Raw genomic sequence first — 18069 nt, forward strand, 5'->3', positions numbered from 1 at the left:
AGATGTTGCATGTTTTAAGTAACTAGTGCAAACATAATGTTGATATGATTTATGGTTATGTTGCATTATTTTTAACAGAAAGACCTGCATTTAATGAACACTTGACAAGCACAAGTTTTAAAATACTTAATGCAATGGAAAATTACATGCTTACAATAGTACAAGGATTAAAATCTGGAAGAATGGCAGTAGCTTGCTTACAAAAACTATCAGAAGCTGAGAAGCCATTTTGGGATTGTTTTGAGGAAATGCACCAGGTATACAAACTTTATAGGGATATACTCTCATACGTCCTTATTGCATGGGGATGTACGGCAAGGAAAATTATTCAAGCTTGTACAAACACGAATATCATGAAACCTTGTCATGAATGTGATGAGTGTCATGACAAACAAACAAATCCTGAAGCAAAGGATACACAAACAAATCTATTCATATCAGCACCTAATAGTTTGCTTTGTTTTGAAAAATGTGATTATTTCATGATTGAAAACCTGAAATGTTTAGTAGAAAACTTTCATTTTGAAAAATTTTATCTTGAACACAACCAAAATAACAATTTGGATCATTCTTTTTCCCAAAGTCATTAAATTAATAGGTCATGCTCTAGTTAGCTTTGCAATTGTCAATATTTTTTTTGTCTAAATCTTACACACAAGCGATTTTCAGCAAATCTCTTTTGGTTTGGGTTCATGTTAGCCTATCTCTATACTTTATACAGCAAAATATGTCAACTGGAGCTGTATTGTAACTTCTACATTATGTTGATATTTTTGACAATGATGCAATGGTTTAATTTTTTATCCAAAAAAATTCAATGCTGCTGTACATTTTTCTGTATCACTACATTTAAGTACCGAATTTTTAAGCAAGAGTTAAATGTTAAGATTCTTGTTTGAAAATTAATTATTTGTATTAGAAGCATTTGCATATAATTTAAAACAAACTTATCTTTTTATCATAAATTGCATTTATTTTTAACCTAACAATAATGTGTTTAATGTTTCAGAATCTAGATGATACAACTTCTACTTCTGTGGATCAAAAACTAACACATGAAATTTACGAAAATCTACTGCTTCAGAGACATGCTGAATTCAAAGCATTTCTTGAAACTAAAACATCTCTTGCTTTTTTCATGAACCACTTTGCATCTGCACTTATAAAAGGTATTTTTTTGTATGTAAATATGTAAACAAACATCTTTAAGAGAAAGATGTTGTGCTAACTAGGACATATTGTTGGGGTTGTGAATTGTTGTTAATTATTGCTTCATCGATTGTTTGCTAATCTGACATCATTAATAGCGCATTTATCAACCCTTGATAACCTAGTTAAGCATCACAGTACGAAAACCAAACTGTCATTGTCTTGAATAATTATTTATTATTGGTTTTCAACGAAACGGTTACTGATTCCAGAGCACAGAATAAAGCTGCATTCGGCAGACTGTAAATTACAGACTTCCCATATCAGAACTGACGCATTGATGACTGTAGTACGAATAACGTAAATCGGAAGTAATCAAAACCGAGTTGCATATACTAGACAAGGCCAAAATATAATACAGCGCTTATTGTTAAACACACGAAATAAAGCACTGACAGCATTATAATATCACCAGATCTACACGAGAATTGCATAGAAATAAGTGATAATTATGACAATTAGCACAATGTTATGTTATTGTAAAATGTAAGATCGTTAATTTTATTGAGATTTTTGTTGGATAGTGCCCCATTATTCATTTTTATAAGTTAATAAAAAAACGTTTTATTTTTAGATAATGTTAAGCTGGACGACCATCAGGGCTTACGCAAAAAACTGTCCAATGATGTTCTCCAAGTCCCACTTTTTGATCTTGTTCGCTGTAAAGGATTTAGGCATGGTAAATGTTTCGACCTCAATGATGACTATGATGTCATATATTTCCCTCTTAATGATGAAGAAAAACTTTTGCTGCAGCAAATTATATATACTAAGGTAACCACAATCAATACTGTGCTAATTCTAATTCTCATTTTACTATAGCAAAATTAGTACATCAATCTACACTTTTCCATTTTCTACTATTGTTGCTGTGGCTCTGCAAGATCTGCAAGATGCAAGATAACTGCAAGATCTTTGAATTATTTTGAAAGAAGACACACATTTTCTGAAATTAGGATAAAAATCTATCTGCAAATTTGTTGTTTCAGGCACTTGGAAGTGAGTTTATTTGTAGGAAAATGAAACAAGAAGCTTTGGAATTAGACAAGAAAGTGTTAACTACGCAGGACATCATTGTAGATGTTTGGAAAGCTGCAATCGCTCAAACGTCAGAGTTTGTACAGGCCATGGATGATGGTGAGTATGTTGGTTGTTGATCCTTGCGTTAATATTTGTCCTGAATTACCCACTTGAAAGAGTATGGAAATAGATGGAATCAGTTGTTAGTGATTCTTGATGTTTTGATAAACATAAGTGCAAAACTGAAGTAAACTTTTCTATCATATTTGTAATATTTTCACTGAAGAAACACTCTTATTTTCAGGAACAATGGACCTTAAAAATATCACTGATGTGTTTGGTCATCTGAAAAATGCAACAGATAAGATTGCAAATGAAATAAAGACTTTGTATGAAGTGCAAGGGCAAGTTGTGAAAAATTTTGACAAAAGAAGGTTACCAAAACGCTTCGACCAAATACAAAAATTCTTTGAATTAAGAAGCAAACTAGATATTGCAGAAGTGCTTGACAAAATAAGGGAAAAGCTGGAGTTGAATGGAAATTTTAAAGAGCTGAAGTTACCTTTGGTACAAATTGTTTTAAACATAAAACGTGCATGATTAGACAAAATTCTTACAGGATACAGCAATTTTAGCAATTGAAATAACTTTCACTTTTAAGGCGATTATAGGTATATTTATATTCAACATTTGTATGAAATATTTTAATGAAAATCAAAATGACTCAGGTTGCAGAAGTTTTGTAATTTTTTTCAATTTTGTGCAGTTTTTAACTGATGCTTTCTGTTCTAAAGGAAATTTCTCATGAATCGGAAGGGAAATCACTTAACTCCATTGATATGGAATTGTCATCCCATGTTGTGGATATATTTCAACACATTTCTGGGGACCAGGCAAAAATTTTAAAACAATTTATTGAGTGCGAGAAACTTATCGAGTGGATTAGACAAAATATTACAAGTAAGTGTCCATAGTTATCGCAACTTTTTATTAATGTAATCTTTGGGATATTATTATGGCATTGCATTGCTTTAAGTTCAGCTCCTTTTTGGCAACTGAAATCGTTTGACCATCTCAGTTTTTGTCTTTAGTAGCCTCAGGTAGAGTGGAATATTGGTTTACCGATCATGACCATCAAAATGATGAGACCACTTTAATTTCACATCCAGTTTTTCTGTTACAAAATATACCTTTTTTTTCATGCAATCAAGTCGTAGTAATGTGACCACAACCCTTTGTTATTTAGTCCTATAAGGTACACTATGAAATCACTATGCAAGTGTGGCGATACAGATCACCTTACAGTCACGATTGCTCTTTTTAACTTCGGCACAAACAAGAAAGCTCATTGTTGTCAAGTTGAAAGCATGATAAACATTGCGCTGTTCATTGTTGTATCAAAAATTGTAGTGCACTTCTATAATATACGTGTCTGTCTGAATTGCAGACAATAGCATCTGGTCTGAAGTAGTGGAATCAGTTTTTGTATGCCTTAAATGTGATCACTTGCCCAAGTTCCACTGCATTAGAAATCCATTACATTGTTGTCATTACATTTTAGTTGAGGTATTCCTTCTCAGGTGTTGCCGAAGTTAAAGTCCTTAGTGATCTTGCAATGATATCAGCTGGGGAAAGACCAATGGAGGTGGCTAGAGTCTCTTGCTTTCAAAGTGCTGTCATGGGGTTTGCCCCTCTGCTTTTTGATTTGCCAAAAACTGCCGGTTTTCAGGAATTACTTGCTACATGTAAGGTTATTTGGATGAATGCGGAGAGAAACCATTCATTTCTTGTAAACTGGGTAAGGAAGACGTATATTTTGCCGTGCGGAAAGTTGTATGTCAAATGATGATTTTTAAGGGACAACACAGCTTCGTGTGATAAACATTTTGTTAAATGCTATCAGAAATATTCTTTTTATGCAACTTTACAAAGTCCTAATTTTAGAGCATTATTTGAATACGTTTTACATCAACAAACCATAAAACTTAATGATGACTAAAATTAGCAGTAAATCAGTTAGCATTTACTTGTTATCTTTTATTATTTTGTCTTTTGCTAATTTTCTATGCACTTTGTCATTATTCCTTTTAAGGAGGAAACGAGTAAACACCTGGAATGGTTGAATTATGTTAAAGACTTTTATGGTTCTGTTGAGAAAGCATCGTTAACAAGAGCTCAGCAAATTAATGAAAGAGGAGTTTATACCATTGGTGGAGAGGGAGACCAGACCACACCTAATTTAAAAAATTGCCTACGATTATATCTTCATCAAGAAGAAAGCCAAGGTATGGTTTTCCAAACATCAGCTGACATTCCAGATTTTTAATATCTGTTGAAAGTATGCTATTGGGTATGCAAGAGATTTTAATGAGAGTGTGTTATATTAACAGATGCATTTTTCGTGAAAGTTTTCAAGCAATGTTGCTACATGCGAGTTTGTTTTATGTCTGTGCAGTTTGTTGTAAAGATCAATAAGTTATAATAACTTCATCTAGATGGCTGATTATATTATATTAAAATTATTCAGCCATCAAGGTCAAATATTGGTCTCAATTATTTTCTGCCAATTAAATGGTGCAACTCAAATATAAGATATCTTACTGTTTAATAAAAACGCATAAGTATGCAGAAGCAGATCCTTGGTTTTAATCCTTTTGATCCTTGATCCTTGCTTTGTCATCTGCAGGATGTTTTCTTGTGTATTTACCAAAAACCCCGTTTAGATCAAGTCATAATGACATTGCACGAATTGAGAGATCTTCAGTCTCGACTGATGCTGATCGCTGGTGAAGCCCAAAAAGAGCAACAGGATGTGAAAAAATTTATCATCGTCTTGTCAAGTGTTGAAAATCTAGCAAAAGCTTATATGATGCTGAAAATATCAGGATGCTTGCTCTTCAGCAAGTGGAGAGCAACACTAAGGTAAATACAATCACTATCCTTTAGTTTGCTTTGTGTTTCAACCTTCTGTGTGTTTTCAACCCAATTGGTTGTTTGGATTTTCAGATGCACTGATCAAAATGTATCACGTTGTGTAACTGTTGAAGTTGCTTTTGACGATAAATGCCCTGTGATATCAAGCAGTGAAGATATCATTGATGAAGTTGGAAAGATTACCACTGTCTTGAACGAGTCTTTGCAGCAGTGAGTGTGTAGAGTAATTATATTACTGGTATATTTAAGATTGTGCGGCATTATATTTTCTAGCCATAGAACTTGTATGTAACAAGCATGTAATACAGATATTTCACTGCTTGAAAATTTCTTTCAAAGTTTTAAGTAATAAGCAGTAGTAAGAATTCGACTAAAGAAATATGTAATATATATATTATATAAATATAATGTATAATAAAGAAAAACTCTGCTTAACGCAATTTTTCAAGGTGGTTGAAATATCTTGCTGACAAACGAACCGAGCACTACCACATCAATCACTATAACATTCATCAACTCACCTACTTATGCAAACAACTTGCTAAAGTTGATGATAATGACATTTCGGATCAGATTTATACATTGCTGGCAAGTGTAGTTGAAGGTGTCAATTATGATCAAATTATGGATTGCTTGGATGAAGCAACTAGAATTGATGACGTGGAACAAGAGGAGGAAGTCAGCATTATTCTTGGTACTATTGATTTATTGCAATATTGACTTATTTTGATGTTTTCTTCAAGAAAGTTGAACACATACATGCAAAAATCTTTCTTTATGTTAAAAATGTTTTGAAGGAGTTAAATTTTTCATGAATCTTGTACTTACAGTAAAAGTGTTTACCTGGATACTTATAAGATATGAATGTTCGTCCATTGAATATCTGTGTGCTGAAGTTATTGCTTTAAAAATTGGTGTATTTTTGCATTGTTTAGATGAAAGTAATGTATCAAGACTGCAAAAGAAGAAAAAAGTTGTCAGGAAACTTGTAGCACTGGAAATTGCTGAAAATGTTGCAAAAGCATCTGTTCATTCAATCAGATCGCTTGATGTTGACGAGTGTTATTTATGGTGTCTTGAAAACGAATTTGATGAAGAAAGAGTTGACAGACTTCAGGAAGAATTTGATGCAGAACTGGGTATGTTTGTGTTTTTTGTAAAATGTTATTTAGCTTTTTTGTCCTTTCCTAAACAATTCATTGTTAAGAAGATGTTTTGCATTATATTCTTCGCAAAGCATTTTGGCATAACACAGCTAACATCACAGGCAAGGCACATCACCAATAAAACAGTGATACGATATAAAAATGTAAAGAAAGATGGAAGTCAAAGAAACATTTTGACTAGTTATTTTCTTTATTTAAGTCGGATTGTGTTGTATTTTTGAGCTTTATTATTCCAGGAGAAACTTTAAAGTCCTGGCAGCATTTAAGGGATTATTTTTGGCTCGATTTTTTTATTTAAAAAGCGTGAAATTGTATTCACGAGGGGTGGTTTACTGAGTTTAATATTAACCTAAAATTATATTCCGTAATTTGAATGTAAATGTTTTCCTTAAGGATTTGAAGCAAGGGACGCACGAGTTGATGTCATTAAAGATGTTGTCAATGATCGATCAAATCTATCATTACAAGAAGTAATAGAACGCATTCATAATGACTTGGGACAAGATGAAACCATTGCAACTTCAATCAAGACTGTATGTGAGAGATACTTTCAAGGAACTGCGGTAAGTCGTTGCAAAGAAATGCATAGGCAGTAGCATGATTTCATTCACTAAGGTCCAAATACTATGATATGGATCAAGGTGGTTTAAGACCGTCTGCATGAAGGGCCACATCAGAGTTTAAGGAAAACTTTGCAAGTAGAGAAAACTGTAATGCAAACAAAGGACCTAACTTTACTGTTCTAATTCACATGATGCTCTGCTGAACTGTTAATGCACCTCTTCATACTTTCTTCTTGTTTTTGTGTGTTTGCACCAAAGAGCAAAGTTGATCAAATTCTGTCATGTTAACTGTAACAAGGCATTGTTATCCCATAATAATCACATATTGACTTGCCCTTCAATGATATGTGACTTATCTCGGCAGGCTGTGGCTAACACAGCTTATTTAAATAAAACGTAAGTAAACTGTATTTTAACAACTGCTTTTAACAGATGTTACACTGAAATACACGTTTACCGAAAGTGTTTGCAGCCGCACATGTTCAGGGACCGCATGCCAACTTTTGGACCACCGTGATTGAGATCATAAAATAAAGCTACCAACAGATAACAGTTATAGTTATATATATATATCAACTAAGTATAAAGGTTTCAATCGATGGAAGCCATTTTTTTCACTGATGAGTGTAATTTCTTAAAATCATTATAAAGTAGGCACATAGGTTAACAAATAACCAATCATTGTATGTCTTTCTTCATGCAGTAAAATTATCAAAAATGCAATTACTTAAAAGCCGTCATGGAACAAGGAGAAATTTTTTATGTAATCTTTGCATGGTTGAGGGTACCTCTTACTGGAATATGATTAAAATAGCACATCTCTAGCTATCGTTACAGAGGCCCAAAATCAATAGTAGACTTTTGCACCTAAAAATAACTCATTTCACTCATTTTTTGATGCCAGTTTGGTTTTCTGCCCACAACCTTGAACTTTGAAACGGAACTGCAAAGATAAATCCTTGGCTAAAAAAACACTAAACATGCTACCTTTTGTTTGGTTTAGACAGGTTTTTTAAATTCCTATGCCTAACAAAACCAGAGAAACCTTGACGTTTTTCTCATAGGCTTCCTTAAATCAAGTGGTAACAGTAGCATAAGGTATTAGCATTAGCAGTAGCATAAATTCATTCAACATGATCCATATGCTGTAAAACACATCATAAAATAGATTTGCTAACAGATTTAATTGTTTTGTGAACAAAAGTACAGACAGTATTGTTAATGTTAATATCAACGTTACTATGTTAAGGTCACTTCTCTGGATGATTGTGTAAGCATCGAACATTTTGGTCAGTTTTTGGCCATGTTGGGATCAATGGCAGACAAGCAACATTTACCAAAGAGGGTACTGCCTCATGGTTTTTTTCAAGGCAAGCCGAATCTCATTGTGTGTCAGCCAGCTGATGTTTGGCAAACCCTGCTGAACATCTACATGCATTCACCTGAGCAAGCTATACCAACTTCTGCAGAGGTTCTTGTGTGTTGTGAATCAACAGCAACAGAAGATGTTGAATTGCTGTTAAGGCGCGCCATTCAAAGCACTGTTGATGAAGGTTAATATCTTAGTTAGATTTATATTTAGCCTACTTATAGCTTTAGTAGCACCAGTTAAAGAAGCATAATGCAATGTGTAAACCTGAATTTAGGAAACAGGATATTCTGCATTGCTTGCGCTGATCAACTTTCATTTGATGTGGCCAAAGAAGCAGAGAAAATTTTTCAAAATCTCACTCAGATGACAGATAAAAATGATAAATATCAACTTGTCGTTGTAACAAGTTCATCTCATCATTACTTGACTGCATTATTTGCTGAGGTGGATTATTAAATATTTTTCTACATTATTAAAATGATGTATACAGTAATCATACCATTTTTAGATGTTATCGTTTTTTGTCAGTTATACTTTAAAACAGTCTTACTGTTAGTAGTGTTCTTGCTATTACACTTTAACTACTACTGCTATTGCTAACGTAAGTGAGAAAATCTCACAACATGTCTTTTGTAAGTTTACATCAGTACTAGGTGATGCTACTTACTTGATGAAACTAGGTTTTATATATTTTTTTGTTTTACTACTTTCAGTATCAAGTTGACAATAACTTCCCAGCTGTTACAATGTCTGTTGAAGATTATTTAAAGCAGCATATCTGTGTGAAAACTATCAAAAAAGAAACTGCTGCCAAAGTTCATCGTGATCAATCCTCTGTTCGAGTTGTATTTTCAGATTCAGCTGGAATGGGTTTGTTGCACTTACCAAATTGTAGAGTATATAGAGAAATAAATAATTGAAATGCTAAATAAATGTGCATTGCAAGAATCTCTAAGCATTTGTTTTCAATGGATGCAACTTGCTAAAATTTTACTGTGATGTTATTTGATACGCTATGAAGCTGATCAATGTTTTTTTTGGTTTAGAATATTTTCTTAATCAAATTCCGGTATATTGAATGAAAAATCTTTATTGCAGGAAAATCGCTTTTCATATCACGCTGTCGAGAAACTCTGGCAGAACTTTGTCAAGACACAGTATTCTGGAATTCTTCAACAATCAGATTCTTAGAAAAGCACGTAAACATGGATGACGTCATTGCCACATTGACACAGAAAAATGGTCATCAAGTTTCTAACATTGATCCTCATTTCGTCCATATTGACATTACGCCTTCAGTACGTACTTGTTTTCAAGTTTTTACTGATCGCAAGTCATTTGTTACAACATTTTAATGCTCTTTTCACCAGATCATTAATATTCTACGATTTTCATATTGCAGGTCCAACAAGGTGTCCTAAAATTTTTATTTGACTTGGTGGTGCTACGAACAATTCAAAACAGCAGAGGTGTGATGTGGAGGCACAGACCAGAGCATTTTTATGCAATTGAATACACCAAGGTATTTTTCTCTAGAAAAAAATGAATGGATTAATCTTATTCGGTGGTTGAAGTGATTTTTTTTAGATTTTTCATTGAGTTTTGATAAAACGTTTTTTGTACTGCTCAACACTATAATATGCGTGCAATTAAAAGTACAAGTTTCTTACATTAACTTGTTTATCGCCACGAGAATCAAATGCATTCAGGCTCAGAGCGCTATGGATAAAATTCTAATACTGACCAACTTTTTTAGGTCTTGTTCTAAACATGATACAAAAACTAAAACATTGTTTTACTTACCTGACAAAGCATTGGTGTCATTATCAGTTGCCAGATGTTGATAGTTTGCATGTAAATTGCTAAGTAAATACTCATAGAAAAAAAAAGATCATAATTATAATAACAACTGTAGTGTGATAGTGTAATCTTTTTTTCAATAGATAATTTAATTCATAGTTGGCAGTCAACTTGTTAAGTCTAAGGATTTCTTTAAAAAAATTTTCATGAATTTTTTTCAGAAGAACTAAAATAGGTATTGAGTTAGATAAATTTGAACGGTACAGTTATTTGCAATAAAAATCAAAAAAATGCTTCCAGTAAAAACTTGTACTTTAATGGTATAATAAGAAATCATGTGACATAAGCATTTTGTTTTGACTAAAATAAATTAATTTACTCACATGATTTTGGTTTAAATGGACTTCATTGCCTAAAAGCTGAGCATCAATTAAGCTTATGCAAATTTCGTTATTATTTTACTTTTTAAATGTTTGTTTGGTCTTGTTCAAACCTTAGCAAATTTATTTAAAAAAAAAGACTAAATACATTTTAAGTTTTCAATATTTTGTATGTTTTCATCATTGGAAATTTTTCCACAACCGTTTCATGCAACATTAATAAATAAAATGCATAGGCAATATGCAAAATATTCTGCCTGACCATTTCTTTGTGTCTTTTCAAGGATGTGGCATCGTTCACTAACATGCTTAGCTTTCTGCCATCAGTCACATGTTTATCTCCGATTGAAGTTAAAGATCATCTGACAAATGCAAATCCTGATGTGACACCTAATCACATTTGCATGGATGCTCAACTTCTAAAAAGTGAAATGTACCAACGGCCTTACCAGTATCTTCTTCACTACAAAGCTCGTCACAACCTGGATAAGTTCACATACAAAAAGCCCATTGAAAACCCTTCTGAGTGTTTGCAAACGCTCTTAGCATATTGTAGCATGAAAAATCCTTCATGGCTAGAACTGAGCCATTTTTCCAAGTTCTTGAATGTACAACTGAATGATTGTGAGAAATCTGTGTTTCTTGATGCTGCTCTTGCTGACACCAATCAACCAATTAGGCGAGGTGATGTTGGCTTGTTTGGTTTTAAGGAATTTGTGGTTCGCTTCATGATACGGATGTCCCAGGACTTTGCTACTCCATCATTAAACGTTGATGAAGATGATGACATTGCTAATGGGGATGAGAACGATGTCTTTGAGTTGCATCAGCTGAGACGTCGATGGGAAAGTGGATTTCATCCTTATCTTTTCTTTAACAATGATCGTGTTTCTATGTCATTTGTTCATTTCAACGTCAGTGGTCAAGGACATTTATGCCATCCCAAGACAAATAATGTTGTAGAAAATAATATAATGACCACCAATCTTTTCCAAGGGCTCAAATTAAATGGAGTTAATGTGCAGCAAGATTTTGACAAACACAGCAGGCAAAAGAAACTTGAAACGCTTTGCCAGGTGTTTGGCATTGATGAAGTAGATGATCCAGATCCAACTTATGAGCTGACCACAGATAATTGCTTAAAGATGATGGCCATTCAAATGAGATTTAGATGTGGTATTCCTGTCATTGTTATGGGTGAGACTGGTTGTGGAAAAACAAGAATGGTGGAGTTCATGAGTCGTTTGAAGGCAGGTAGAAAGAACATCTGCAACATGGTGGTTGTTAAAGTGCATGGTGGCGTCACTGTTCATGATATTCAAGCCAAAGTTACAGAAGCAACAGAACTTGCAAGAAAAAACAAACAAGAAGGAAATGTTGAAACCATGCTGTTTTTGGATGAAGCAAACACAACTGAAGCCATCTATGCTATCAAAGAAATTGTTTGTGATGGAACAGTTCATGGGAAACCATTTAAAGATGCAGGACTGAGAATTGTGGCAGCATGCAATCCCTATCGAAGACACACTGAAGAAGTTATCAAAGCTATGGAAAAATCTGGTTTGGGCTTCAATGTAAAAGCAGAACATTCTGATGACAAGTTTGCTGGTATTCCAATGAGGCATCTGGTTTACAGAGTGATTTCACTTCCTCCAAGTATGAAACCATTGGTTTGGGATTTTGGTCAGCTCAACAACGAAACTGAAGCAACGTATATTTGGCAAATGGTAGACAAGCTTGAAAAAACCATGAAGATGGCACGCAAGCTACCTGATTTTCCTGATGGAATGGTACGAACAATGACAAACACGTTGTCTTTGTCTCAGCAGTATATGCGTGATAGGCGAGATACATGCAGTTTTGTTAGCTTGCGAGATGTAGAAAGAACTGTTCAAAGTTTTGAGTGGTTTTATAAAAAGCTCAAGGACCTTAATCCACTCATTGAACACGAAAAGAAAAATGCAAAAGCAATGAAGAAAAATATCAACCATGCATTGCGAGCTTTAATTCAAGCTCTTGGCATGTGCTACCATGCCACTCTTGAACAAAGAGAAGAATACAGAACATTGCTAGCCGAGGAAATAAGTAGGACTGGATTTCAAATTACTCCAAAGGATCTATGGGATGATATTGTGGCATGTCAAAATGTGTTCATCAACGCAATTGATCTGCAAAAAGATATTGCAAAGAATGAAGCTTTGAGGGAAAATGTGTTTATGATTGTACTTTGTGCTGAAATGCGCATTCCACTTTTCCTAGTTGGAAAACCTGGCAGCTCAAAATCTCTTGCCAAAACTGTGGTCACAGATGCTATGCAGGGTCGCAACTCAAAGAGTGAATTGTTTCAGCAACTAAAACAAATACAAGTTTTATCTTTTCAATGCAGTGCAGTTTCTGATGCTATTGGAATAGAAAATGTCTTTAGTCAGTGTGCTGAATTACAGAAAGAGGAGGATTTGGAGAATTTTGTTGCAGTAGTTGTATTAGATGAAATTGGCTTGGCTGAAGATTCCAAAAAAATGCCTCTGAAAGTTCTTCATCCACTACTGGAAACTGCATCCCTTCGTGATAATGCTTTAAGAAACGAACCTCACTCCAAGGTTGGGTTTGTTGGGATATCTAACTGGGCACTTGATCTGGCAAAAATGAATCGAGGGATTTTTGTCACTCGTGGTGAACCATCAGGAAGTGACTTGCACAAGACAGCTGAAGCAATGTTTGAATCAGATCATACCAAAATTGCAGAGGTCCATGGAGTAGTTAAAGCCATAACTGATGCTTACTTAAAAATATACAGAGCCCAGCAAAGAGAGTTCTTTGGATTAAGGGATTACTACAGTTTATTGAAAATGTTATTTAGCATTCTTTCAAAAAAACAGGTGCTAGAATTTCATGATGTTGCCACTGCAGTACTTCGCAACTTTAGTGGTTATACAGAAGAGATCATGCAAACGTTTGATGAACGTTTCAGGGAAATATTTCCCCATGTCTATCAAGTAAACAAACCAGTGGTTGAGCTGATTTCTGAAAATCTTCATTCAGAATTCGAAAGTAGATTTTTGCTTCTTCTTACCAACCAGTATTCAGCCGTCAGTCTCCTGCCAAGAGTCATGGAAAATATATCTGATTTTTTGGTAATATTTGGCTCTAGTTTTCCTCGTGATAACGACTACACTGAAGTTTGCAGAAATATCAATCGTATAAAAGTTTGCATGGAGACTGGTCGGGCAATTGTGCTTCTGAATCTTCGAGATCTCTATGAATCTTTATATGATGCCCTCAATCAACATTACGTCACATTTGCTGGTGAAAGATATGTGGATCTTGGTCTTGGAGGACACCGAGTAAAGTGCCGGGTTAAAACTGGATTTCGACTCATTGTCATCGAAGAAAAGGACGTTGTTTACAATGAATTCCCCATTCCATTGATCAACCGTCTTGAAAAGTATGTTTTTGAAATGAGTAGTGTGTTGGATGCAAACCAAATGACTGATGTGAAACGGCTAAAGGAATGGATGATGAGATTCTCAAAGATCAATGTGTTCAGATACCAAAGCAAGCCATTCACTCAGCAACATGCATTTGCCGGCTGTAAAGACGACACACCAGCATCAGCTCTTTTGTCCACTTTGTCTATTGTCGACCCGTTCGAAGTAAAGAATCAGTATTACAAACTTGCTCAAGAAGCTTTATTGCAAACAGCTGCACTGGATGCTGTGTGTCGGCTTCCAAAGTCAGAATTGAAGCAAGATGCCGAGGAGTTCCGTAAAATTTACATGGAACATCAACAACATGACAACCTATGGCATCTGCTTCAGAATGCATTGAGACGAAATGAGAAGCTGTCAATTTTTGAGGTCACTTCTTTTGCTCAGATCCTTAATGAAAAAGATCGCCAAGAGCTGGAAAGACGGTTGGATTTTGAAACAAATCATGTCATGCTGATCACATTGCAGCAATTCAAAACAGAACAGGAATATTCTGGGAGATTACAGGAGTTTTTGGATTTTTCAATGAAACACACTGATGATAAAAGTGATGATTTGCCAGAGTCTGCGTATGTTTTGCTTATACAATGCCCACAAGCACATTTGCATGGGAATTTGCTTGCCTGTGCAAAGTACTCTGCCATGAACAAAGTTAAAGAATTTAAACAGGCTAATCCTGAACTTATCAACAAAATCATCATATCATTCATTTTTACACTGGAAAGAAATGTAGCTTCTGATGATGGTGCAACATCTTTTACCAGCTTCCACAGTCCGGATTGTGCTTCTGTATACGTAGATGAGCTCAAACCAAGTCACGATTACATACCGCCAGTAAGTACATTGTGGAACATGACTGTACCTCAGATCTTTGAAAGAAATGTGTTGAGCGGTGGAAGACACGATGTTATGCTCAGATTACTTCAGGAAAGCATCACAGAAGCAATGAGCAAACTGAAAAATCAGGTCCAGGCAGAAGGAAGACACCGTGTTGGAATTGTTGATGGTCTTTGCTTCGGTGAAAATGACATCTCAGATTCCTTTCAAAAAATTATTCTGGAAAAAATCCATTTACTTCTCGGAGATCGTGAAAATCAAACAATGAATCGGGATAACTGGATCATTGAAGAAGCCTGCTCTTTGCAAGCTTTGCAAGAAGGTGGTACATTTCGAAAAACCTTATGGCTTCGTCTTAAAAAACTTGTGGCTACAGCATTGGCAAAAATCATCAGCACGGCAGATGCTGACAATAATCTTGATATTATTGCAAATGGAAACCAAAACAATTCTATGCCCCTTAATGCATGGTTTAAGCTTTTTAAGTGTCAGTATGTTTGTCAGAACCAATGGTCCATTCAAGGTCATTTTATCGTACAAAGGCAAATCAACTTCACCTGCAGGTTTCCTTTTGCACGATTGATACATGATAAACTTTATCGTTTTTGGAAACTGTTGGAGGAACGAAACATTGAAATGAAGCTGGATCCATTCGTGGATAAGGTAAAGAACTCACCTCTTCAGCCACTGTTAAGTGCTATAGCAGAAGAGTCTGGCATGGTTGCAATAAAGTGTTTCATACATGACCTGGTCCACTTGAAGTACAAATCTCTTGCCGAAGATACTAATCATGATCTGGAGTATGAAGTTGTGGAGAAAAGCTTGCTAACCTTGTTCAAGGTTCAGAGAAGACAACAACAAGTTCACAACAATGCCCTTGTCGATACATTCATAATTTTTATGCATAGTTTATCTCAACTTAATTGCTTTGCTGAAATTATTGCAGTGAACTCCTGTATTTTGACATCAAGTCATGAGTGGATTGAAAAACAATCCGAAACTTTAAATTTCGAAATTCATCATTTTGCTTTTGATTCTCTGTTGAAGAAGTTACAGACAGATGCTCCCAATGATATTGGAAAATACGAAACTTGCAAGCAGTGGAAATCACTTGTAGCTAAAACAAAGTATGTTGCTGATAAACTAATATCTGATGCTGATGAAAGCTTGCAAAAATCCTGGAAACAAATTGTTTTTGTGGAGATATTTTTGGACCAACTTGTTCCATCTTCAGCTAACCAGGAGAGCATTCAGCATTATCTCACTGCGCTTTCACCACTGGCTCGTCGACTTTGGGTTGGTGCGAGCAAGCTAAATGATCTGTCTAACCTACAGTTTCTCAATATCATCACTAAAACTTTACAGGGTTGTACCAAGGACATTCATCTTAGATTACTCTGTTCTTGGAATGATATTCGTTGTAGATCTTGTAGGTCAGAAAAATTGGATAAACCAGTGCTGCTTCCGTGCAAGCATCGAATTTGTCAGAAATGTGTCCCCCATGCTGCAGATAGTTCATGTCCACAATGCAGAACTAAAATTGTAAACCCAGATAAATTAATGCCTATCAAATTGTCTCTTGAACAAACTAAAGAGTTTGAAGTGTTTAAGTCTGCCTGCACCAGTTTCTTTCTGGAATATCTTTCCACATTTTGTTTTCCTCCACCAGGTAGCGCTGCTCGTCAACAGAACAGGCTACCACCAGATGCAAAGATAACTGAAGCTCTTGAAAATCTTGTCATTTGTGAAAAACAAACACGTGCAATGTCACCCTTACAAAGTAATTTTGATGTGAATCCAACAGCGCGTTCCTACATACTTCAGCTTCTTTTACGTTGTGACAGAGATCTTGTGCAACACCAGCTCAATGATCACTTCAACAACATGGGAATTGTTTTATGTGATAAACACGAGCTTATGGGAGTTTACACTCAATGTATACAAGATATTTTGCATAGTCAGTTTCCTGATTATGAACATGCTGAACACTTCCAAGATCTTGAGCATTTAACAGAGTTCTTTCAAGAATGTGTCAGAATATCTCAGAACACCGACCATTTTGGTCAAATACAACATCTTGATCTCTGTGCTAGATTGCAGTTTGTAGCAAGACTCTCTGTTTTCTGCATCATAAAACTTGCAAAAGAAGACGCTCAACAGTTCGGTGATTACCAGCACATGCTGTTGCTCATGAAAGAAATATGTAATGCTTGCAAAAATCCTAAATATGCAGCAATGAAAGAGTTTATTGTCAAGACGTTTTGTCGCCAACAAGGAATAGATTCCTTTAACATCTTGCTTGAAAATGGCATTTACCAATGCTTGATTCCTCCAAATCTAATTCCGAAAGAGGATAGAGAAACTGAAAATTGGTATCTTTCCTCTGATTTAATAGTCTTATCTGGTGAAAGTTACATTAATACCAAAGCTTTGCTTTTGGATGTTGTCCAAGCTGACCATTTTCCCAATGTTTTTCAAAGAATTGTCCACGAGATACAGCAGTCCGCAGACAGTATTACTCAGATTCTCTTAGCATTATCAGTTTGGGCTGCACATGGTGATGTGGGTAAAAAATTGAGAGAGGAAACATACAAGTACATGATGCAACGCTTGCACATGCATTTGTCTGGTAATATCAACCAGCATATGTTTCAGAATATTGCTTTCGGACAATTCAATCTAAAAATCGCTCATTTATCACCACGAATGGAATATAGATTTAATGAGCTTATTAACATGGTTGGGATTGCACTGATTTGCAAACCAGATGGCCTGCTGTCAGAGTTGTATGGTATGATTACCAACCCAGATAAATATGCACAAGCATTCTTGCCCACTATGCCTGCATCCAACTATTTTGCTGTTCGTGCAGTTATGCAGCTGGAGAGAAGTCATAATACATCACCTAAGTCTTTCCTTTGCCCGAATGGACATGTCTACTTTATCGGAGAATGTACTAACCCAGTACAAGGTGGTATTTGCCCTGAATGTCGTAAACCCATTGGAGGACAGCGATATGGTTTACTACAACCAGGTAATCAAGCCGGAGAACTTACTGAAGCATCCCAGGCAGGATACAGGCTTAGAACGGCTGAACAAAGAACTCCAGTTGCACCAGATCGAAAACTTACAAAGTTATCAATTTGTGCAACAAGACTCATTTTTCATGCTGCTATGTTGCTTGGTACAAGAAATGGAAATGGAATCGAAAAGTAAGTGTGTTTCTTTATGATAGTGATGGCTCAAAAAGGTTAAACAAATGAGAAGTTTTATTGATTCTTGTATTAACTTCAACTCAAA

General features: G+C 35.2%; 1 protein-coding gene across 2 annotated transcripts in view; it reads left to right on the forward strand.

Moving 5' to 3' along the window:
- LOC143461760 (E3 ubiquitin-protein ligase rnf213-alpha-like) overlaps nt 1-18069 on the forward strand; it is a 40559-nt gene that overhangs the window by 16708 nt on the left and 5782 nt on the right. For both annotated transcript variants that reach the window (XM_076959622.1, XM_076959623.1), the window contains 19 exons: nt 79-257; nt 1010-1169; nt 1784-1983; nt 2199-2346; nt 2534-2796; nt 3024-3189; nt 3810-4027; nt 4322-4514; nt 4953-5151; nt 5236-5373; nt 5613-5857; nt 6099-6302; nt 6723-6892; nt 8142-8445; nt 8539-8708; nt 8978-9134; nt 9363-9562; nt 9667-9786; nt 10729-17981. In XM_076959622.1, the coding sequence (XP_076815737.1) occupies nt 79-257; nt 1010-1169; nt 1784-1983; nt 2199-2346; nt 2534-2796; nt 3024-3189; nt 3810-4027; nt 4322-4514; nt 4953-5151; nt 5236-5373; nt 5613-5857; nt 6099-6302; nt 6723-6892; nt 8142-8445; nt 8539-8708; nt 8978-9134; nt 9363-9562; nt 9667-9786; nt 10729-17981 (10687 nt within the window). The remainder of the gene's footprint in view (nt 1-78; nt 258-1009; nt 1170-1783; nt 1984-2198; nt 2347-2533; nt 2797-3023; nt 3190-3809; nt 4028-4321; nt 4515-4952; nt 5152-5235; nt 5374-5612; nt 5858-6098; nt 6303-6722; nt 6893-8141; nt 8446-8538; nt 8709-8977; nt 9135-9362; nt 9563-9666; nt 9787-10728; nt 17982-18069) is intronic.

Source organism: Clavelina lepadiformis, chromosome 6, assembly GCF_947623445.1.
Source record: "Clavelina lepadiformis chromosome 6, kaClaLepa1.1, whole genome shotgun sequence".
In the NCBI taxonomy this organism is placed as follows: domain Eukaryota; kingdom Metazoa; phylum Chordata; class Ascidiacea; order Aplousobranchia; family Clavelinidae; genus Clavelina; species Clavelina lepadiformis.